Source organism: Chelonoidis abingdonii, chromosome 5 (assembly GCF_003597395.2).
Source record: "Chelonoidis abingdonii isolate Lonesome George chromosome 5, CheloAbing_2.0, whole genome shotgun sequence".
In the NCBI taxonomy this organism is placed as follows: domain Eukaryota; kingdom Metazoa; phylum Chordata; order Testudines; family Testudinidae; genus Chelonoidis; species Chelonoidis abingdonii.
The window spans coordinates 87,922,166-87,945,497 of record NC_133773.1 but is presented as its reverse complement, the minus strand read 5'-3'; the positions used below and the strand labels follow the sequence as shown (position 1 = coordinate 87,945,497).

The following is a 23,332-nucleotide window of genomic DNA, read 5'->3' as shown; positions in this document are numbered from 1 at the left end:
TTTGGAAAGGATTCAATTCCATGAACACTGTTTATTACAGAACATGATAAAAATAATTAAATCTTAACTTTTTTTGATGACTCTTGAAGACTTGGTAGTTCTAACATGAAGCTGCTTTCTCTGACTTTTTCTGGATATCATGTTGAAGGCCATGGATAAAGATAAATATTCATTTGAGGAAGTGGCTGTTGTAGAAAAGGAGTGATGTAACTGGGACCATGTGCAGTACATAACCCTTGGGCCTACTGTAATTTTTCAAGTACAAATTTCTTATTGAAAATTGTTAGGTGACTCATGTCTAGATCAATGTATGTGCTTCTTTTAGTCCTCATCTTCACAAGTTCTTTTACGGCAGCTTGCAATGCGACCTCCTCCATTAACCTGCAAGTTTTCTAATACATGAGGGTCTATTTGTGGATTATTAAACACCTTTCTCTCTAGTAATTAGGAGAGATTTAGAAGGCTGGTTAAAAAAAATTCCATCAAAACTGTTTTTCAGTGGAAAATTGGGTTTTTAAAAAAAAACTTTTTTTGCAAAAATTGTTTCCTTTCTGTGGAGAGTTTCTGGGTTTGGGGTGTTTTGGTTTTTCAGTGAAAAGTTGAACATTTTGTTTTTTGAGATGAACATTTGCACTTTCATTTTGGAAATATTGAAACATTTCTTTTCAACACTTTGGATTGAAAGAAAATGTTTCATTTTGACTTAGTTTGACTTTAAACCCGGTCCTGAGCTGCTGTGGTGCCTCTTCTCTATGTTCTCTTCTGTGAAGTGGGCTTTCTAGCAAGGCTGTATCTCTCACAATATACCTCAACCATGTGTCTGGCATGGTATGCTGTGAGGCTCCATCATGGGAGATGTAGCCTGGCCAACAAGCCTGGCCTATAGGAGAAAATGTGGGCTTGGTGTACTTGAATTACATCTCCTAGGAGGAAGTGCAGATGGACGTAGGTCAGTGTCAAACTATTTCATTCCCAAGCAGTATGCACGTATGTGGATTTATTTTACAGGATTTGGAACAGGGGCTAAATGTACACATACTTAAATTGTAAAAAGTTATCAGCTAAACACAACAGTACAAAACTCTAAAGCTGCACAGTCCGTGAGGCCTGAGTATGTTACTTAGTGACTTACAGAAATATAATTTTTTTGCACTGATCTTGTGTTTTGGGGGCTTCACAGGATACTACTAAATAGCATCCAGTTCTAAACAGAAATCTTGGTGACTTGCTATTTTAAAATATTAACAATTTGTGATACCAGATTTCCCACATCTAAGAGTAAATTCAAAAATACATTACTGAAGAGGCAGCATGTTCTCCTGGACTGGTTGAGACCCGGTGCCACAATCTGCAAGGGTCTAATCTAGCTCTGCCACTGATTTGCTGTGTCACCTTTTACAAATCACTTAAGTTCTGATTTGCAGACGTTGCTGCAACTTCTATTGAATTCAATAGTAGTTGTGAATACTTGGTACTTTTTAAAAATAAGGCTATTAAATTCCTTGTGTGAAATTTTTAAATTTCAGCATGGCCTCTGATTTTGCACTTACATTGATTTCCAGGCAAAATTGTAGGTACAAATGAAATAATTTATACTAGATTTGTGGGCATAGTGAGATAGACATCTAAATTCAATCACTTGTGCCTACAATGGATTATGTCTGTAAAAGCATAAGCATTAAATTAGAGAATTTTTAAATATTTGCCTTGTTCTTCATTGTTGTTCTGTCAGCTTATCAGGTTCAATGACATATTATGGGAGTTAATTATGACTTTTAAAAAACTGGGGGAAAAAACGTAAGCTAGATACAATCAGTACATATACATTTTGGACATTGAACAACAGTGAACTTGCAACTTAGAAAGTGAAAATAGTAGATTGAAGTGGAATCTTCTTTCTCTACTCCATCCCACCCCACCTTTGTATAAGGAAAACCAGAGCTGGCAATACTACTACTGTACTAGGTTTAGTAACCTCTTTTGTAGGGACATGAAAAAAACAAATTTGCTACATTTTTCTCCTTACTTAGTCTAGCTAGGAATAGATTTATAGCTAAAATGAAAATAACATTGACCAAAGTTCAAGGCCAGGCTACCAAGACAAAAACGAATCAGCTGTTTGTCCAGTTTAACAAGTTTCTAAATATTGCTGAATTTAATTCTAAGGTTTACCATATTGCTCCTGGAAAGACAGAGAATCACCGTTTATTTTGATAAATGCATGGTTTCTTATTTTAGAATACAAAAACAGATATTTGCAAATGTTTCAAATGTTACTTTGGTTAGAGATATGTAAAGAGGAAACATTATACAGCAGCTATCTATGAATAGTTGTATTTTTTTAAAAAGAGAATTTTTCAAAATTGTTTTTTCTATTTTGGGGAGAGAGAGAGTGAGGATGTTTCTGCTGTAGGGATTCATACGCCAGAACACAGAAAAAGGTATTAGAACTTTAATTGGACTTTCACATTTGGGTGGAGGAAGATCCAGTTTGACCTGAAATCTGAGAGTTTGTGTTAATGATACTACCATGTTTTGGAAGCACTGTATCTTTCCTTCTCCTAAAACTTTGAACACTTTCACGTTTGTGGAACTCTTATAACTTAGACTGGGTAAAATTAACTCTTGTGTAGTAGGCCAGTGAAATGCATATGCATCTTTAAAATCCCACTTAACTCCTTCAGATAGGACTTCACTGGGGAACGTGCCTTGTGCTGGCCCTCAGAACAGAGATGAGCTTTGTCTACGCAAAGTATAATTTCTACAGAGCTGCTATTCTCTACTTGTGAAACCTAATCTTCGAAAAAATACTCATTTTCAGTCAATGCTCAGCATGATGTTTGCTCAACTTACAGTGCATCACATTGAGTTGGAGAAAAAAACTTCCACTCATACAATATTCTTTCTAGGCTTAGATATTATGCTTTCTTTCCTCCCAAAGTCGCTCTTTGGTGGTGGTGAAATTATACTCTCCAGGTAATAGAGTTGGAGTGAAAGGCTTTTACACAAGTTGATACATAATAGCATCGATGTGATATAAATTATTTGCAAAAGTGCTGAAAGGATCTCATGAAACTGATCATGATCGCCTGATCATGAAACTCTTAATGTGAGTAATCTTTACGCATCCAGGTAATCACTATGATTTTGAATACATACATCCTATTAACAACTATTTATCTTTAAATAAATACTATTTGCTTTCCAACAAAAATATGTAATATATAATGTACATCACAGATTATTAAAAGGTATAATTATAAGTACCTAGTTTTTACAATTTTTTCTCCAATTATTGGGGGGGGGGGGTTAAATATAGACATTTGTTTCAAATGTTTGTGGATGCTCCCAACCAACATATTTTTATCCCTGCCATCGGCTCCTCACCCCTCCATGCCTGTTCCTAGGACCCCACCACCTTCTCCTCCTCTGAGTGTTAAGGGGCTGTTTCCTCCCTGTGCCAGACACTAGGAGTGCCAGCCCTATTTTCCAGCTTCTTTAGGGAATGCCTTCCCCTAAATCCACTTTCAATTCTGGTAATTTAGGGAGCCAGACCCCAATCAAACAATTAACTGTGCTAACCACCTGCTAAGCTGTGACTACTTGAATTTTATTTCCTAATCTACTCGTTGAGTTGCTGAGGGGAAGGTGAAAAGAACTCCATCCTTCCCTGGCCAATTTGGCAGCGAAAAATTCCTTCCCAGTCCAAAAAGTTGACTTGAGGGCAGTGCCCACAGGAGACCCCAGTTCTATTCTAATCCCAGGGAGGGAAGGTGGGAGCTGTTGCTCTGAGTTTGTAGTGGCAATCCAGCCAGGGGAAAACGGTGCTTCTGCATGGGAGCCAGTGGCCTTCTGCTGCTCCCCGCACACCAGCTAATTAGCTGTGATCTCCCCGCTCCTCCTCCTCCCAGCTACCCTTCCCCTTCCTAAACTCATGAAAGAAATGAACTCCAATGTTGAAGGTAGGGGTGCAGAAGAGACTCTGAAAAAAGCAATTGAGCCCTCTTTTGCAAGCGCCAGCCAGCCTAGGCCCCTCTCCCCCAAACTGCCAGTGGTACATTTTGAGTAATGTTCATTGCTGTGTAGGACATAGGATCTGTTTATAGTTTTCTCTCCCTGTCTCTGTTTCTGTTCTTCCTCGCCTATCAGTCAACCTGCCCACATTGAGGAACCCCAGTAATTTTAGCTATTCTGCAACTTTTATCTGAGAAACTACAATGTTCCAAGTTGAAAAATGTATATTTGCATTATTTTAAAAGTTATATGCTATTTTTACTTGTAGAAAGATTCATGTTGATAGTCTCAGGTGCAAGGATTAGAATGGACTTGAAGAAGAGCAGTATAGTATGTTTACACAATACAGTGGGAAAAAAGAATAGACAATAATTTGTGGGTATTTCATGAGCAGATGGGCTAACACTTTCTGGGTATAATAATCAGAAACTTGGGACTGAAAACATGCACAAATCTGTTAAAGCTGCAGTGGGCCAATAGATGGCATGCATATCCCTTTTTGGCATCAGATTGCCTTGTCACAGAGTACATCAACAGAAAGAACTACTTTTCTATGTTTATGTAAGTATTGGTGGATCACTGGGGGTGCTTCACTGACATCAATGTGGGCTGGTCAGGGAAGAAGCATGTCTCTCTCATCTCTAAGAACACAGGACTGTTCAGAAAGCTGCAAGCAGGGGTTCTCTTTCCTGACTGGCTGATTACCATTGGCGACGCTGAAATTCCAATAGTGATATTGAGGGACCAGCTGTGACGTTTTACTCCATATTCTTTATGAAAATGTTTGTTATGAATGATATAACTGAGATATACTTTATGCAAGATGGCTCATGTGAGGTATGGTTGGGAAGGTTATGATTTACTGAATGTGATTATCTGATTTGTATTTCTGTATCATTTTCAGATCTGAAGTTAGGAATATTGACCATGTATCTGTATTTCAAATATGTTACTTTGGGTGTCACCCCCAACTAACCCTTCAGGTACAACAATGGAAAAGCCAGACAGGACTAATGACCCATTAGCAAAAACAATGGACTGTGAAAGAGCTTAGTCTTCCTGTGGACGCTCCAGACAGCCTACGAGTAATGACTGCAACAGCCCTGCAGAAACAAGGGTCTGAGTCACCTAGTACTGGACCCACCCCTTAGAGTGCCAGTGTTCTTCCGCAAGAGCTATATAAGGCAGGGGAGTGACATCACTGAGATTCTCCTCTGCCTCTCCACCCTAAGAGACATTGAAAAACACCTGGAAGCAAGAACTGAACTGGGGGGGAGAAGGCTTGAGCCTATGGCGGAAGGAGGTCTAGCTTGTGAGTAGCAATACTTGAGGGGTCAAGCTGGAGAGCAGTGCAGCTGCCTTTCAAGACTTTCTGTAATCTGCCAGCAATGATATCTAGAGTGATAAATTACTATTTTTAACCAATTTCTTTAGTGAAATAAGCTTAGTTTGTGTGTTTGGTTTTATTTGCTTAGTAATCCGCTTTGTTCTGTCTGTTATAGTCACTTAAAATCCACCCTTTGTAGTTAATAAACTTATTTCTTCTTTATAATATAACCTGGGGGCTCTGTGCGCTGCCCCATCCGCAGGGGGGGATAAGAGGCTGTGCATACCTTCCTCCATGTTGAGGGAGGAGGCAGATTTCATGATCTACCTTTGGGTCTGCACTCCAAGGGAGGTAGACACCTGAGTGCTGGGGCAAGTCCCTGAAGCTGAGCCTTCCCAGACACTGATGTCAGTGTCTGTTTTGTTCAGCAGGGTGTGGCCCTGCCTATGTGTGTGCTGGAGAAGGCTTAATAGCCTAGAACAGCAAGACAGGTAAAAAGGGTGTCCAGGCTAACATAACAGGCAGGTTCAGTGGTATCTCAGCACATGAGATGGCACTTTAAGGGGTCCAACCTGTCACACCAGCCTTTTGCTCCTCTGACTTATGAAGCCATATACTGACCAATTCGAGTGCATCAACGAAATATTCAGCTACCAGCGCAGCAGGTTCAGAATGACAGTTGAATGAACTTTTAGTAGATTGAAGGGATGCTGGCATTGTTTACTCATAAGATTGGACCTCAGTGAAAAAACATCCCAAAGGTTATAGCTGTCTGTTGTGTTCTGCATAATATCTGTGAAACAAATGCAGCTATTAATTTTGCAATGCTTGCTGTACATTATTATTGTTTGTTGTTGATCCTGTGAGTTGTCACGCTGAACAGTAACAAATAAGTGGGTACTTTCAGAACTGCTAGGCACTCTGCAGCATATGTTGTGAACTAATAAAGACAAATTATTTTCCAAATAATGGAATTGTAGTCAGTAACAAAACCAGTGCAGAGAAAAAATCTGTGCAATTTTAAAAACAAATATATTAAAAACTTAATAAATTAATGGAGCCCCACTATGTCCTGGTGCATCTCCCTCTTTTTTTTCTACTGGGACTTCAGAGCCTTTCTCCAGTCTAGTCTTTCCTTCTCTAGGCCAGCTGCAATGTTCATCTTCCAGGCCTTTTGCTCAAGGTCTGATGCAGCACTGGCTTGCAGGATCTCATTGAACATGTCACCCAACCTCCTGTTCTTTCTCCTCCTTGTCTGGCTCAGGAGTTGTGGGAATGTGGAGGGGGAACTGCTCAAGGGTGCCATGGCAGCAGCTGCAGATAAAACACACGGAAGTACCATTGTCAAAATAGTCACAAAAAAGAGCAGGAGTTAAGGTTTGGAACTCCTTTCCCTTTCTCCCCTAAAGTTTTAAACAAGACATGTCTATTGACACTTCTGCTTTGGAGTGTTTGTGTATGGCACTACTCACAGCACCAGCCCTGGTGAGTATGGCCTGCCGGGGTGAGGGAAATGAGGAGGGAATTGCTCAGTTGCATGGAACTATAAATACAGGGCAATGGCACTGTATACTGACACCATTGTCCACAGGCAGTGATGATTTTAGCTGATCTCTCACTCTTGTGTGTAACAAAGGCATGGAAAGCACAGCTGCTGCTGTTCCAAAGCGCTCACCCAGGCCTGTATGCTGCCAGACTGTGTATTGCAGTGCTGCCTGCTGAAGTTATTGCTGACTGGTGTAGGGGAAGTGTCCTACTGTGGAGGAAGAGGCTGCCATATGTAGAAACCTCCAGCAGAAGATTGCAGAGTACCTCCATGAAAGTTCCATCGAGATCTTTCAGGAAGATTCAAGGGACGTCCCTGTGTACATAAACTGCTCCGTGTGGACCCCCTTGCCTAACTATGAGGAATGAAAAACAAGATAATGCTACCTCTTTGTTGTAGTGCTACCTCTTCTAGTATGTGGATATTAATGAAGAATGGATAGCTGTGTCCTTTGAAGTTGGGGGCACCATCACTACATCATTTTAATGGGAAATACAGTTACATACTTACCTGAGGTTTCTGCCCCTTCATCAGGCTTACTTGTGCTTGACCGACTGGACTACAGTGGAGTTTCAAAAAGGTCCTGGCTTGCAGCATAGCTGGACCCCTGGTTACATGTCCCCCATTACAGGTATCCATGGTGGTCTCTGGGGTAGTATAGTGGTGGGGGTCTCGGCTAAATATGGCATGCAGCTTTTTGTAAAAGCAGTAGGTCTGCGACTCAACACCAGAATGACTGTTCACCTCCCTGATCTTCTGATACGCTTCCCACAGTTCCTTCTTCTCCATCCCCCATGCTATTTGGCTGTGTTCTATGGCTAGTTCATAGCTGTGCCTGCTCACCCTCTTTTCCCCACTGACCCAGGAGATACAATATTTACTCCAGATGCACTCTGGCTTGGAGGTAGCTGACATGATCAGCTGGGCAGTTACACACAACAAGGGAGAGCTGCATGTTGTGTTTGCCAATCTGGACAATCAGGAAATGACATTTCACAAATTAGTGGGGCTTAAAGGGGAGAGGGTCCTTCTGGTCTCTGTGATCCCTGGGCAGTGGACCAGAGTGGTCAGTGTTTGGCATTTTGGGACAGCTGCTGGAGGACTGTTATGCTTAACTTAAGTAATAGTGTCTACACTCACGCTGGGTCAACCTCAGTACATTGACTGTGGCTGAACTCTGCTTAGGAAGTGATGTTACTGCCTTGCTGTAACAGGACACTTGTGTTGGTAGGAGAGAAATTTAAGCATAGACTCATGCACAGCTAGGTCAAAGCTTTTGCAGACCAGCTTTTTTATAGACTATTTTGTAGCTTTTGTAGACCAGCCCTAATTTTTAATTGACTTAAACTGAAATAAACCTTATTTAAACCAAAATAAGAATGCCTGCACAGTCTTTTGCACTGGCTTAGCTAAATAAGTTTAAAATCACAGCTTAAGTTTAAACTGGTGAAACTTCCTGGTCTAGATCAGCCTTTTGAAATGAAAGGGTAGTTTCCTCTAGATCAGTGGTTCCCAAACTTATTCCGCCGCTTGTGCAGGGAAAGCCCTGGTGGGCCGGGCCGGTTTGTGTACCTGCCACGTTTGCAGGTCCGGCCGATCGCGGCTCCCACTGGCCTTGGTTCACTGCTCCAGGCCAATGGGAGCTGCTGAGAGTGGCGCAGGCCGAGAGACATACTGTCTGGGAGCTACTGGAAGCGGCATTGGCCTGGAGCAGTGAACTGTGGCCACTGGGAGCCAGGATCAGCCAGACCTGTGGACATGGCAGGTAAACAAATCGACCCAGCCCACCAGGGGCTTTCCCTGCACAAGCGGCAGAACAAGTTTGGGAACCACTGTTCTTGATAATAGCAATTAGTAAATAGCTTCTGGAAACTTTTGATCTTAAACAGATCGTCTGAAAGGAAGTGTGATAGATAACCACAAGTGGAGGCTTACAACAGCATATAATGCCTAAGTAGTTACCGAATACAGCTGTTTGGGAATGATTTCATGATGGAAAATGGCCTTGTTTGCAAAATCAAAATTGTCCATTGGAAAACTCCAGTTTTGTTAAGTAATTTTATTTTTCTGTTAGGAAAACTTAAATGAGGGCAGCCTGCCTGGTAGGCTTTTGTCAATACCATTTTCTACTTGCAGCCAGAAAGTGAAATTGAGAAAAACCTTCTAGCAGAGCTGCTGAGGCTGAGTGCCCTGACTCTGCCTCCCTGCTAGCTGGATGGAAGGCTTTTGTCAATTTTACAGGTAGAACGTGAAATTCACAAGAGCTTTTCAGCTTCTCCCAAAATGAAATTTTTCTGGAAGTCCCTTCCTGTGAAAAATTTCAGGTTTGACTTTTTGTCCTGGTTCAAGATGAAACTTTTTTTTGAAAACCATTTTCCATCCAGTTCTTCTACAGAACTGGGTAGCTGTGATACTGTGAATCATGAAGTGCTTTCTACCTACTTCTGGGAAGTCTTTATGGTAGCTTTGAGCATTCCTGTGGGAAAGATCTGAGTGACGATAGCAGTTGCTCCTCTTCACTAAGGATGCATACCTTTTTGGAGTCCTATGTAGCTCAATCTTCCAGTCCCTCTCGCTTAACTTGTAAAGGCGATTGAGAACCTATTGTTGTGCCACCAATATGCTGATGAGACCTAGCTGTCCTCTTCCAGGACTGATGTGGTCTCCCTGCAGTTCCGATGTTTCGTTAAAATAGGAATGTGGAGGAAAAACAGCAGGCTAAGGTAGACAAGATAGAGATGGTGATGGTTGGAAGAGAGCAGCATTTTGCGAAATTGATAGCTGGGCTATGGATATTTGATAAGTTGGATGTATTCTTCAGTTCTTTCATTATTTTATTGTCCTTTTCAACTCTTCTGTGGGTTTCCAAGTAGTCAGTAATGTTTTCATCTTTCATCTGATGAGAATGTGCCCTTTCTGCTGAGGATGTGATTAGACATGGCGATCCATGCTTTTGTCTCCTTAAGGTTAGACTATTGCAATAGTTTTCATAGGAGGCTGATCCTGAAGGTCAACAAAAGGTGCAGCTACTGCTGCTTGTAGCATTCTACATGTGAAGTGTGCCCAGTGAGAGCACATCATACTACTACGCTGCACTTAACATTTGCTGCCAGTTAAATTGAGAGTCCAAGATGCTAGTGCTCCTCTTCAGAATCCTTATTGTATCAGCTACCAAAGTACCTGCCTCTCCCTCTGTGGCCTGAAACAATAACTATGATTGGCAGGGATAATTTGGTTACGTATCTCCAGGGTGTTGAATGAACCAAGGGAGGAACATTGAGTGGAAGGCCATGGAATTTACTGCTGCTCTGTATCAGGTTGAGCAGGATTCTGTTTATGTCTTTTCCTTTGAGTTGGTAAGTCAATCTGGTACTACAGTAGGTGATTCCATTGATGTATATAGCCCTTACAAAGGAAGGGAGCTCCACTAGTGGTAGCAACAGTGGAGTGTAGACAGGCCACCAGTATCTTAACCACCTTACCATGTAAACCTGCTCAGAACAGAACTGTACATTGATTAAAATGCTGGTGTCTCTCTGTCCTGTGCTCACATATGTGTTTCCAGTAGTGGTACTAAAAGCAGGGAAATTTGAGGAACAGAAGTCTATTGTAAAGATGGCCTTTGTGCATGAAGTTTTCCTTGTAAGCTAACCTGGGTGGTAGTTTCATCTCTGATTGCAGCCTTTAACAGTGTCATCCTTCTGGTCCTCCAAAATCTTGCAAAAGTCCTCATCAAAAAAAGGGAAGTCAGGATTTGATATTCCCAGTGATAAAAGAAACAAGGCAAGCTGGAATGGGGAGGAAGGAATTAAAAAATAAATAAACAAGTAGAGCCAATTTTCATATAAGTGAGCAGTAAATGTGCCTTGCTTTAAAGTTCACCTTTAGAGGAATTGCTGGAATGGCTTTATTTTTTTTTGTGATATCTGCTCTGTATTATACTCCAGCTGCACATCAAGAAGCTAGTGACTGCTTTAAAAGAACCATCCTTTTGAAGTGGCAGTATTGAATTTCTGTATTGTTGTATAACACTGAGTATTCATAGTAAAATCAATTTGCTTATTGTTAGATCACTTGTTTGTTTTCTCAGCAGGTTGTCTTCATAACTTTATGGATGACTGATTAAGGCAATGGTGCTGGAATGTTGGCAGTTTTATGTGAAATTCTGCCTGATGAGAGAGGCAGTATGGTCTAGTGCAGGGATTGGCAACTTTTGGCACACGGCCCGCCAGGGAAAGCTACTGGTGGGCCAGGATGGTTTGTTTACCTGCAACGTCTGCAGGTTTGGCTGATCAGAGCTCCCACTGGCTGCGGTTCGCTGTCCCAGACCAACGGGGGCTATGGGGAACAGCGCGGGCTGAGGCATGTGCCGGCTACCCTTTCCACAGCCCCCATTGGCCTGGGACGGCGAACCGTGGCCAATGGGAGCTGCGATCGGCTGCACCTGCAGATGCTGCAGGTAAACAAACCCTCCCAGCCCACTAGCAGCTTTTCCTGGTGGGCCATGGGCCAAAGGTTGCCAATCCCTGGTCCAGTGAAACAAAGTGTGTACCAAAAATGGGCAAGTTCTAATCTCAGCTCCATAGGTGCTGGAACTAGGAGTGTTGAGGGGACTGCTGTACCCCCTGACTTGAAGTGGTTTCCATTATATACAGAGTTTAAAGTTTGGTTCAATGGCTCTCTGCACCCTCACTATAAACATTGTTCTAGCACCACAGCTCAGCTCTGGCTTGGTGTTGATAATTTATTTAATCATCATAAAAACACATTTTAATAAAAGCATGATTCAGTGTAAAAATACAGTGTGTCCAGACTTGAAGTTTTCATCTTTGTTTACAATCAAAGAAATGTTGGGAAACTAATGTTTGGAATGTTTGATTTAGGACTTTATCTGTTTCTAAATGATAGCAAATCATGTCTTTATTTTTTATTTTTTCTTTTCTTTTTTTTTTTTTTGCAGTATCTATGGCAAATATTGGAGAAAAAGGTAAGATATATACACACATATATATATATATATCTCTCTCTCTCTCTTAAACAATACTGTCATTTAATGAAGCTGAAAAACACAAGCAAAATAAGCAGGCCTGTTGATGATTTAAAAATAATCAGACCTGTACCTCAAATTTATTGCAAAATCATGTATATCACATTAACTGGATCTATGAATCTGACTTACAAAAAGCTAATTTGTTGTTTTTAGGACCACTGTTTTTATCTGTAAGAAGTAAGGTTTTAAAAAATAAGGAGATTTCGGTGATTTTTCGTTTTCTCAAGTTTTTAGTACTAGGTCTGTTTCCTTCCTTATCTGTACTGTCCTGTTTAAGGAGGCCCTTTTGAAAAAAAGTACTTTTAAAATATGTGAATTTTAGTGGAAATAAAAGGTACCTCTGGAGACAGGCAGTAATAGTGAAAGCTTTTCCACTACTTGACTAAAAAAAAATCTACTTCTGTTAAATGAGGTTAGTTAATTCTCTACACCTATTTAATATTTGATGTGTTTGTAGAGACAGCCAGCAGAGAGATCAGGTGTGATGTGGTTTCTGTTATGTGGACATCTGTTCAGTCAGGACTTTGATAATCAAACTTCCTTCACTTTGAGCTCCAAATAGCCATTACAGAGTAAAGAGAGGAAACCTGCTTTTTTCAAGTACTTCTAATGGGAAATGTTGACATTCTGAAGCAGAACAAACTCAAAATAATGGCAATATTTACAAAACAAAAAAAATCCAAAAAACTTCAGATTGGAAATTACATTTTTATCAAAAACTAAACCAAGTCAAAATGTTGAAACAAATTTTGTCATTTCAAATTAACATTTGTGAATTAAAAGAAGGTTTCTAAATGTCCATTCCAAACAAACAGTTCTTCCAATTGGAAAATTGAAAACTTGTGTTGAAATTTCAATGCAACCACATGTCTGACAGGAAAACTTGTTTGTTGAAAAATGTCAGCCAGCTCTATTAGCAAGGTTGTTTGCTTAGTATTTGCCTAGTCTGGATTAGATCTAGAAATTTCCAAATGACCCCCTCCCCAAAATAAACAGATGAACATACTTTCTTCAGACTTTTCAGAAAAAGACTTTAAAAAAGCATGAATAATTTCAGCTAGAAGGATTTTTTTCAGAATCATTCCAATCCTCTATTTTCAAGAGTTTATAAAAGTGCCTTCTCAATCATCACTAGAATTGTTCCCTCTAGGCTATATTACTTTCAAGTTTAATAAAGTAGCATTTAAGAAAATGTACAGGGTAGCTCAGGGATGCACCCTGCCCCGCATCCTTTTAAAAGTAATGGTTCAGCTTTTTCTTGTGTAACTCCAGTAGTTTTTGTGTTGGTTCTCAGTGAAGGAGTGAGTTTTGTCTAGTTAAAACAATGAGGAGTCCTTGTGGCACCTTAGAGACTAACAAATTTATTTGGGCATAAGCTTTCATGGGCTAGAACTCGTCTCTAAGGTCCCACAAGGACTCCTCATTGTTTTTGCTGATACAGACTAACACGGCTACCCCTCTGAAACTTGACAAGTTTAGAAATTCAAAATAATCAAATTTTGTGCAGTTCATGCTTTCCATTAATGATCCATTTGACATGTGTAAACTTAAAACATATCCATAGTTCCCCATGCCTGATTTGAAAATTTTGAAACAATAATGCCAGTGGCTTTTCTTGCCCTTCCATGCAGAGATCAGATAGTGGTTCTGCAGTAATTCCCTTGTAGTGCACTATATGGCACTCAAAATTCCCAGTTTTATAATAGGCAGCACTGGTAGTCCTGCCTATATTTCCCATAAAACCCAGTTATCAGTTGCTTATAACTTTGGCAAGCTTTAACCATCAGGATGAAATTTCGTGTGCTATCTGCCTCAGGCTGAATGTTTGTGGAGAGTTTCTGCAAAAATAGTTCAGCCATTTCTGAGAATGAGATTAGAGACAAACACATCGTTTTGCCCATATTTTTTATTTAAAAAAATCTTACAACTATTTCATTGAGAAACTCTAGTGGCTTCACGCTTTGCAGGAAGGCTCAGAATTTGGCAGGTGGATTGCTTTTGTGTCAGGGATGTGCCTAGAAAAACTACAAATTTGGCCAAGTTATAAGCCTTTGAAAAATTTCAGGGACTTGGAAGTAGAGACCAGAGGAGACTAGGATCGAATGGGCGAGGAGACTGGAACTGAGATGAGAAGCCCAGTGGAGACTCAGATGAGGTGCTGGAGAGGAAAACATGAGACTGAGGGATGGGATAAAGGCAGAAAGGGTCAGGCTTACGGGGAACAGGGGCAGAAGAGTCTGAGCACTAGAATAGTCGTTCTCAACCAGGGCCCTGGAGGGCCACCAAGCAGGGCAAGCGCTAGACTTTCTGGGCCCAGGGCAGAAAGCTGAAGCCCCACCGCATGGGACTGGAACCCTGGGGCTGCAGCTGAAGTCTGAGCAATGTAGCTACATGGGGCCCTAGGCAATTGCCCTGCTTGCTGCCCCTTAATGCTGGCCCTGGCTTTATATATGTGGAAAACCAGTTCTTGAGCCCAAGTGGGCCATGGAGGTTTTTTTAGCATGTTGTGGGGTCCACAGAAAGGAAAAGTTTGAGAACTCCTGCACTAGAACATGTTACACTGCAGTACCTGGGATGGAACTCAAGATTCCTGAGTGTCTCTGTTCCTTTGCTGTCCATGTGTGTGCCTCATCCTTTCTAGTGCTGGTCCATATGGAGAACAACAGCCTACTACTGCTATCAGTTTCTCCTTTGACACAAGTTCTATGAGTCTAAAGAATGGGTGGGCAAACTACGGCCCATGGGCTCTATCTGGCCCACCAGCTGATTTAATCCAGCCCTTGAGCACCTGCTGGGGAGCGAGGTCTGGGGCTTCCCTCACTCTCACATTCCAACTGGGGAGTGGGGTTGGGGGCTGCTCTGCGTGCGTGCTGTGGCTCCCCGAAGCAACAGCATCTCCTCCCTCTGGCTCCTATGTTTAGGGGCATCCCGGGGGCTCTGTGCGCTGCCTCGTCTGCAGGCACCATCCCTGCAGCCCCCTCCCACACCCTGAACTCCTCATTTCTGGCCCCACCCCAGCACCAGCACCTCCAGCAAGTGCCCTCACCCCTTCATGCAGCCAGCTCCAATTTTTTGAGCATTCATGGACCTCCATACAATTTCCATACACAGATATGGCCCGTAGGCCAAAAGGTTTGCCCATCCCTGGTCTAAAGGTTCCAACTCTGCTGATGGCCCAAGTCAGTATCAATATGATGCCAAGTGATGGAATTTGTTTTCACTTTGCTGTTTTAATAATGTAAGAAATGAGACACAAAACCACTACATTAAAGGAATGTTACGGTTGCAAAGTCAAGCACTGAAAAGTTAGGAACTGCAGAATTAAGTGTATTGTAGTGCATATGTAGAAAGGTATGCAGGCAACCTTAAATCTGGCAGCTCCTAACTTCTGGGTGCTTCGCTTCTCGCCCTTAATGTTTTTTTAATATATTTTTAAGTGTAATTATAATTAGTTTATTTGATTTTTATATTGCACCAGAAAAGTTCTCTGATTAATCATCATTCTGTGCCATGAATGTGTGTGTAGTGCTGTCATCATATTGTTGTAAATCATAATGAAATATAAACAATATGCTGAATTGCATATTGTGTTGTCAATTAATGGGTTTATTGTTTTTCAAAATCATCCCAACAAAAGGATTTCCCCCTTTTCCAAGAGTGTTCTGTAGTGTCATGAATGTTTGCCATTTTCAGTACAGTAACTTGTACTGGGTGTGAAGTGCACAGCAATATTCTGTGCTGTGTCAGTGCCATGAAAGAGAACCATTGGAATAGCCCTTGTTAATTACTTTAATTGTGAATTTCTCTGTCAGTGGTCTGCAGTACCGTATAGTTCTTTATTATATACTGCAGTTAATCCCTGTTTAATTCTGTCATAACCCATCACTCTCTTTGTCATGTCACATCACATCACTGTAGAGAGATTATGTAACCTCATGAACTAGGATGTATATTTTTTTGATCGACAGTGCTTGCCTAATGCTTCTACCATTATCTGTTCTGTTCACATTAGCTAAGGCTTGGCTTAAACCTGGCCATGCCCCTTTTTCTCCTGACACAGAGCAATGAAGATAGGTCACTTTTTTTCTTTATCAGTGATTGCTTGAAAGTATGAATGAATTGTGAGTGTTCTATTCATGTTATTTCCATTATGAGTTTGTATAATGAGTTATGTAACATTTTTGAAAAAGATGACACTTGCTTTTGAAAAGAACAAAAGAGTTTTTCATTTTGGCAAGAGAATTTATGTGTTTGTGCTGAGCAGTGCCAGGCTTTTAAGAACCTTTTGTATGGAGAGGTGGTAGCTTCTTAAGGGCTGAGACTTGATTTATAACATAAGCCCTATTTTAGCCTTGCTCCCTCTTGTAAAATCCTCAAAATAGTAATTTCCTCTTCAAATTTTGCATAAATAGTCTGTGGCCAGAGACCCATTTTTGTTCAAATTTGAGGTAATTCAGACACTAAGAGTATTAATCATATCTCTAAAATTCTTGTTAATGATGCTTTTAGCCATATCTGATACTTTTACCTACTAAAAGAGACTGGCCCCAGCAGATTCTTCATTTCCTATAGACTCCCCTCAATATTCTGCTCTTGGCTTCATTAGCATTAGCTGTTCCATTCGAGGAGAATCTGTTCTTTCTTCTTTACCACCTTAGCCAGTTTTGTTATTCCTCATTCCTCTTTAGGGAAACAAAGTTTAGAGGGAAAGGGTGGGAATGTCTTTTGAAAGCATCTGCGGCTGTTGAGAAGACTCCAGGAAATGAGCCCACCTGTATCCTCATGCCACATTAGTGAGGGAAGAAAGTGCAGCTGTTCTTCATTTCCATGACTCTGGACACAAGACTGCCTTCACCCAGAATAATGTTGACTCACTGGAATCTGGTCAAAGGCAGGTGGACATGGATGCTGATGAAGTTCTCTGGGGTAAACTCTTCAGCACCCTCATCTGCAGGTTAAATATGGTGGTATGTAAAGTTTCCTGAACAGTAGAAGGCTTTCCAGCAGCACGGCCAGCCCCTGTATGAGGAAGGCTGGTGGTACACCCTCTTGTCCTGTGGATAAATTAGAGTTCTCTTTCACCCATAGATGTAGGGAGAAGGTGGCAGAACTCTCTCCTCACTCACGGAGGTATGCGGTAGAATCTTCTCTCATGGGCATGATACACCTTTGATTCCAGCAAATGGAGGGAGAAGAAATTTGTGGGGCTAAAGAAAATGATGTAATACTGTGGAATCCGTGGTATCTGTCCATGAAGTGCCATTACCAAATTACTTTGTCATTCTTCACAGGACTAGGATATTGTCTGCTACCATGTCCATATCAGTCAGTAGTGGAGAGGTGGCAGCTGCCAGCGTCGCTTTATCGGAGCTGTCATAAATAGATAGCTAAGGGTTAATGTTTCTTTTACCTGCAAAGGGAACCAAACACCTGACCAGAGTACCAATCAGGAAACCGGATTGTTCAAAGCAGGGGCGGGAACCTTTGGAGGGTTTTGGCTTTGTTTTCTGTCTTTTTGTTTTCCTCGGCTGTGAGTAAACAAGCTTTTCTTCTATCTCCAATCTTCTGTCTACCCTTCTACTACTGAGTTGTGAGTACAAAGGTAGCAAAGCAATAGGCTGTTATATGCTTTGTTTTCTATTTATATGTGTGTACTTTGCTGGACTGGTTTAAATTGGCTAGTTTTGAATCAGACTGTTTATTCCTATTTTCTTATAAGCAGTCGCCCTGTATTGATCTCTTAATGCAGTGTTTAGTTTATATGTATTTTCTTTCTTTTTATATAAAGTTTTCTTTTAAAACTTGTTGGAGTTTCTTTTCCTAGTTAGGCAAGGGGAGAGAAATTTCTGTGCCAGGGGTACTGTCGCTCTTAAGGACAGGCAGGGGGGAGGGGAAGCACTCCGCTCTGTGTTTACCTCTCCTAGGGTCCCAGGGCGGGAAGAAACTACAGGGGAAGAGAGAGAGAATCATCTCTGGTTCCTTGTGTTTGAGGGTTGTCTCTTCGTGGAAGAAAGGAGACAGGTTTTCTTGGTATTGTGATGTACAGAGATTACATCAGGCACTCTCAGTTAGCCCAGAGAGCAAAGTCTGGGTGGGAGAAGGAGGGGGAAGGGAAGAGAAGGATTTTCCCTTGCCAGTGACTCAGAGCTTCTGGGTCTTGGGGGTTCCCCAGGGACGATTTTGGGGGGCTCAAGTGTACCAGGTACTGAATCCTGGTTGGTGGCAGCGAGATCAGACCCAAGCTGGTAAAAGCTTGGGGGGAGTTCATGTTAAGCCCCAGATTTTGGACGCTAAGGTCCAGTTTTGGGAAGGAGAAGCTTATAACAGGAGCCCAACACAGGAAGCTCAGTTTCAACTCCCGTAGTCCCCAAAGAACTTCTAAGCAGCCCAGTGTTTCTCCCTTAATTGCAGTTTAGCAATTCTGTAGACACACTAAAATTCTCAGGCTTTCCCTGGCCACCCTAGCTCCACAGTGAGACTTCATAGATTTCCAGGGACCTTTCTGATCCCAGACCTAATTCCCAGACTCCATACCTCAAGACATTGAATCTGGTATGTCAGTGGAATAAAACTTTCACTGGATAGTGGTTCTTTCCTCCTTCTTAAAAAATGGAGATGAAATTGAGATGTTTCCCAGTATTGTATTAGAGGTAAAATGTACATGGAATAACACTCACAAATTTGCAAAAGGATATGGTACAGAGACAGTCATATAATCAGTATTTGTTTTGCTACCCATGTTTTATGCCATCATATTACTTATTTTCAAAATAGCAGATATTAATCTTGAAGCAGTGTGTATTATGGAGTAAATACAAATTGTCCTGACAAATGTTTAAAACTATCAAGTAAAGTGACCAGTGCAGATGCTGATGTAATAGTGATATTTGCTTGCTATTGACCTGTGAGATTCTGACTGATCTGAAGAATAGACTTACTGTTTTCCGAAGCCAGTCGTCAAACTCCAGTTTGTCCTGTTTAGCAAAGTGCCATACAGTATGGTTTGAGTCAGATTTTTGTTTTTACAAATAAGTTAATTTCTGACTGGCATGTGAACCGAAAATAAATTTTTAAAGAGTTTCTGCTTGCCTTTAACTTGAACAAAAATTCAGTGCCAGCTACATTACTCCACTGTTACTTTTGATATTTTGAACTCATGAAAGTGGGAAAATTCAGAGCTGAAGTAGCTGCTACAACTTTTGCTCTGCCCTCTTGCCTGTGTGCATTATGGAAATGTCATTAGCACTGAGTAATCTGGCGTATTACTTGGCAAGTGTTGCCAACTCCCTCAACTCTTTCACAATGGCATGATTTTGGATGGGGCTGAAGCCAGTCTCATAATGATGAGAGATGCTCCTGACCACTAGTGAAGTTGAGCCCTTTGATTGGGTGCTCACCCCGCTTGAGTACCTCCTGGGACAGAATAACCAATCAGAACTGCTACAGGGTGCTGTGTCCCTTCACAGGAGGGGAGGAGCTAAAGGGCCCAGTAGCATCTGGGCTGGGAGGGTGGTGCATGGGAAAATTTGAATAGCATTGCAACAGGACTCATGGCATACCTGCTGCATGGACAGCCAGGCCAAATTTTAGTAGCATTGCAACATGCCGCATGGGGTCACAATACCACTAACATTTACAGCAAGTATTTAAAAGTTGTAGTGTGTGTCAAAAAGTTGCAGTTTCTGGAACAGAATTGTGGCACATGATTTTCTTGCAGCCTTAATGATGCTGATAGTTTGCATATATAATGCTGTTGTTGTTCTCTTCTTTATAATATATTAATTACATCCCTCTTTAATTTTAGTTGTGTGCCTGATTGCCTATCACCTATTTTTCATGCTGTTTGTCTGGTCTTACTGGAAAACAATCTTTACATTACCAATGAATCCTTCAAAAGAAGTAAGTTGAGATTTGGGACAAATTACATTTATGTTCATTTCTGATATATGCAGTTTTCAGGTGATTTTAAGTGGTCAAATGATATTTGAGAGGCTGGATAACTTTACACTTTATACCTTGTATACCTGAAGGTCACCAGTTCTAATGTGGCCCTGGCTGGTAGTGATAAGTGATTGTTACCATCATGTTGGTGGTTTATTATGGGAATGAAATTAAATGTAGCAAACGTTTGTGTGCTGACAGAGGACAATAAAATAAAAATGTTTTAGTTAGGGAGATGTCCATTCTTTGGAGGGTAGTGCACATAAGTATATAATTTTTTGCAAATGTATTTGAGACGAAGTGTTTTAAGTTCTCCCCTTAGTTCAGATGTCCTATTGTCCTAGTATCAGTTATATTCTGAAAAATGCCTACCATTCAAAAAGTACTGTTTTCTGAACATACACAATCAAGTCCTCATGCTGTCATTGCACGAAGGGGTAAGAGGGACTTCTAAAGTGGAGAACCCCTACTGGCTCAGCCAGAGAGAGTCTCACTTGTGGGTCGGCTTGTAGAACAGCTGCCTAGAGACTTTAAGAATCTCAATTAGTCTTTGCTCAGGTAAGGTCTAGGATTTTCATACTGTGAGTCCAACTACAGTTGACTCAGCTAATCAGTTAAATCTAAATTCTAATGTCTAGTTATAATACTACAGAGGGATCAGATAAGAAGGATCCATTTGTCTGGAGGAATATGAGGAAGATGGAGCAGAATGCTGAATTCATCCTAATAAGCTCCAAGAATAGTAGATGTTGCCTGTTGAATCAGGTTTACTCTCTAGGTACCATTCTTTGAAGCACATGGAACTTCCACACTGGGAATTGGAAAAACTAGAAGACAAAATTAAAGTTAATCTATTTTTCATTTGGTATTTACATGGTGCGATTTTTATAATTATACTCTTTTGGTATGTCGGGTTGCGCATGAAGACTATATAGGAATAATTAGAAGAGGGATCCACTCAAATTCTTACAGACCAATTTCAATAAAAGATGTTGAGAAAAGGCTGCTACTGAGTGCTAATTATATGATAAATCATTAATTATACCTGGGATGGAAAGCAACTATTTCATATTGTTAGAGTTTAAAATGGACTATCGGATTAAATGCAGCAAATTTAGATATTAGAAGGCAATGTCTACTGTTTCAGTAATGTTTTTGAACGTTATTGTCAGTGACATTATGCAACAACATCCTTGTTCAGCAGTGTAGAAACAGATGCTAAAGGACACGTCTACTGGACATCATTCCTTTAATTACAAGTAATTTAGTGCTACAAAATACTCTGGCTTCTAGGTCAGCATAAAATGATGTACAGTAGAACCTCAGAATTATGAACACCTTGGGAATGGAGATTGTTCATAACTCTGAAATGTTCATAACTTTAACAAAATGTTCTGGTTGTGCTTTCAAAAGGTTACATCTGAACATTAACTTAATACAGCTTTACTATGCAGAAGAAAAATGCTGTTTTTAGCCATCTTAATTTGAATGAAACAAGCCCAGGAGCCGTTTCTTTGCCTTATCAAATCTTTTAAAAAACTTTCCCTTTATTTTTTAGTAGTTTACATTTAACACAGTACTGTACTGTATTTGTCCTTTTTTGTCTCTGTTGCTGCCTGATTGCATACTTCCAGTTCCAAATGAGGTGTGTAGTTGTTTATAACTCTGGTGTTCGTAACTCTGAGATTCTACTGTAATACTGCTCCTATTCCTTTATAAGGTTAAAGTAGCCATAACTCCCTGTATGTTCTTCCGGTGCTGCTTGAATAGTCTGTCCAAGTGTGTTGAGGGAGAAAATTGACATTGCATAGTGTGCATTAATTCGTTGACTTTGCTAAGTATGATTCCTTAACACAATTCCCCTTCCTGCTTTCCTACCTATTGCGTATTATATTTTCTTTTCTTTGCCCCTGCTTATGACAGTGAAAGACTAAAGTAACTAACTCCTGTTCAGTAGCCAGTTGGATTAATTCAGTACCACAGGGGTGGACTTTGGGCTTATCTAAAGGAACACTTAATTAGTGTCAACTTGGGATGTGAATTTAAATCTACTCTGCATTAGCCTGCTGCGGAGGAACTGTGTGGACCCTGCTGACATGCATTAACAGTTCATTAATATGCTTTGACCTAGTCGTCTTTGAAACTTGTTGAGAGAATGGGAACCAAATGGTCTAAGGATATATCAATTAATCTTGCTTAATTTTAAACATTTGGAGTTCCTGTCTTACCTTAAGGAGAGCAATCAATATTAGTTTGATACACAGTGGAATCAGGAAATGTTTTAAATTGCTTTTGACTTAAGAAGAGAAATAAAAAAAACACCAAAACTTGAATTTGTGTCTCGGGAACAATGGGTTATTTGCAACAGTATTTTGCACATACAGCTACTCCATCATTATTTAACAAATACCTTTTTCTTTAGTTGGAGTAAAAGTCCATAAAGATGTAATTTTGTAGGCATTAGTAAATAAAAATTACGGTATTTTCCAGTTCCATCTGTCATATGCAGACAAAGAACTGCTGGAAAGGGAGCCTAGAGGTGAAGCCCAACAAGAAATTTTTAGGCGAGCAGCCAAGGACCTTCCTATCTATACAAGGACAATGTCTGGAGGTAAATGCTGTTTGTTTCTATGATCTATTGAGACAAGTGTCGTGGTACATTTCACTGTCAGTAGGAAGTGAGATTTCTAGATATTGTTTTAAAAAAATGAATCGTCTTTCAAAGCTTAAAAGAAAAAACTGACCTAAGAATGATTCCTATTATTATTATTATTATTTTATTTTTAATAGAAATACATTATTTGACATACTGCAAATGCAGATTCTATGTAATAATGAGCAATTATGGTAATAGAATTAGCAAGACACTAAAAACATGTTAATACTCAAATATTAGTCAAAGTTAATCTGATTTTTCTATTTTGCTTCTATAATTTATAACTGAAGACTGATTGAAAACACTCTAATACTATTAAAATCCTAACTAGTATCAAGACTGGTTTCAAAAGCAGCACTAGTTTACCCGTAGTTATTGATAGCTTGCAGTATTAACAAACACTACAAGAAGGTGAAATGTATATTTTAATGTATATTTTAAGGTTACTTAATTCGACTTATTTTTCATTCCTGAAACGGTAAATATTAATATCAAATTGTCTGTGGCACCTACTATTATGGCAGCTATGCACGTCAGCTACAGTGATGAAGAAATATCAGCAAGAGCAAACGCCAAATCTGAAAACTAAACAGTCAAAGGCCTTACATTATATCATCAGTGTCATTAGTTTCAGATTATGCATGTCTGCCAAGTAAGCGAATTCTAAAGGCAATATACAAAATAGAATCTATTATTAGCATAAACTCCTAAAATGGCTTCTTAGAATTAATGTGAATTTATTTATTAATGACTAATCATGTTATATAACCTTTTTACTATATTTTTAGGTTTTGCAAT

General features: G+C 40.3%; 1 protein-coding gene across 2 annotated transcripts in view; it reads left to right on the top strand.

The window, feature by feature from the left end:
• The window catches only part of ZDHHC2 (zDHHC palmitoyltransferase 2), a 62,605-nt gene that overhangs the window by 3,517 nt on the left and 35,756 nt on the right, over positions 1-23,332 (top strand). Inside the window, exons 2-4 of one of the 2 annotated variants that reach the window (XM_032770055.2) lie at positions 11,848-11,874; positions 19,742-19,836; positions 22,369-22,489. In XM_032770055.2, the coding sequence (XP_032625946.1) occupies positions 11,848-11,874; positions 19,742-19,836; positions 22,369-22,489 (243 nt within the window). The remainder of the gene's footprint in view (positions 1-11,847; positions 11,875-19,741; positions 19,837-22,368; positions 22,490-23,332) is intronic. The other variant, XM_032770056.2, reaches the window with a different exon arrangement.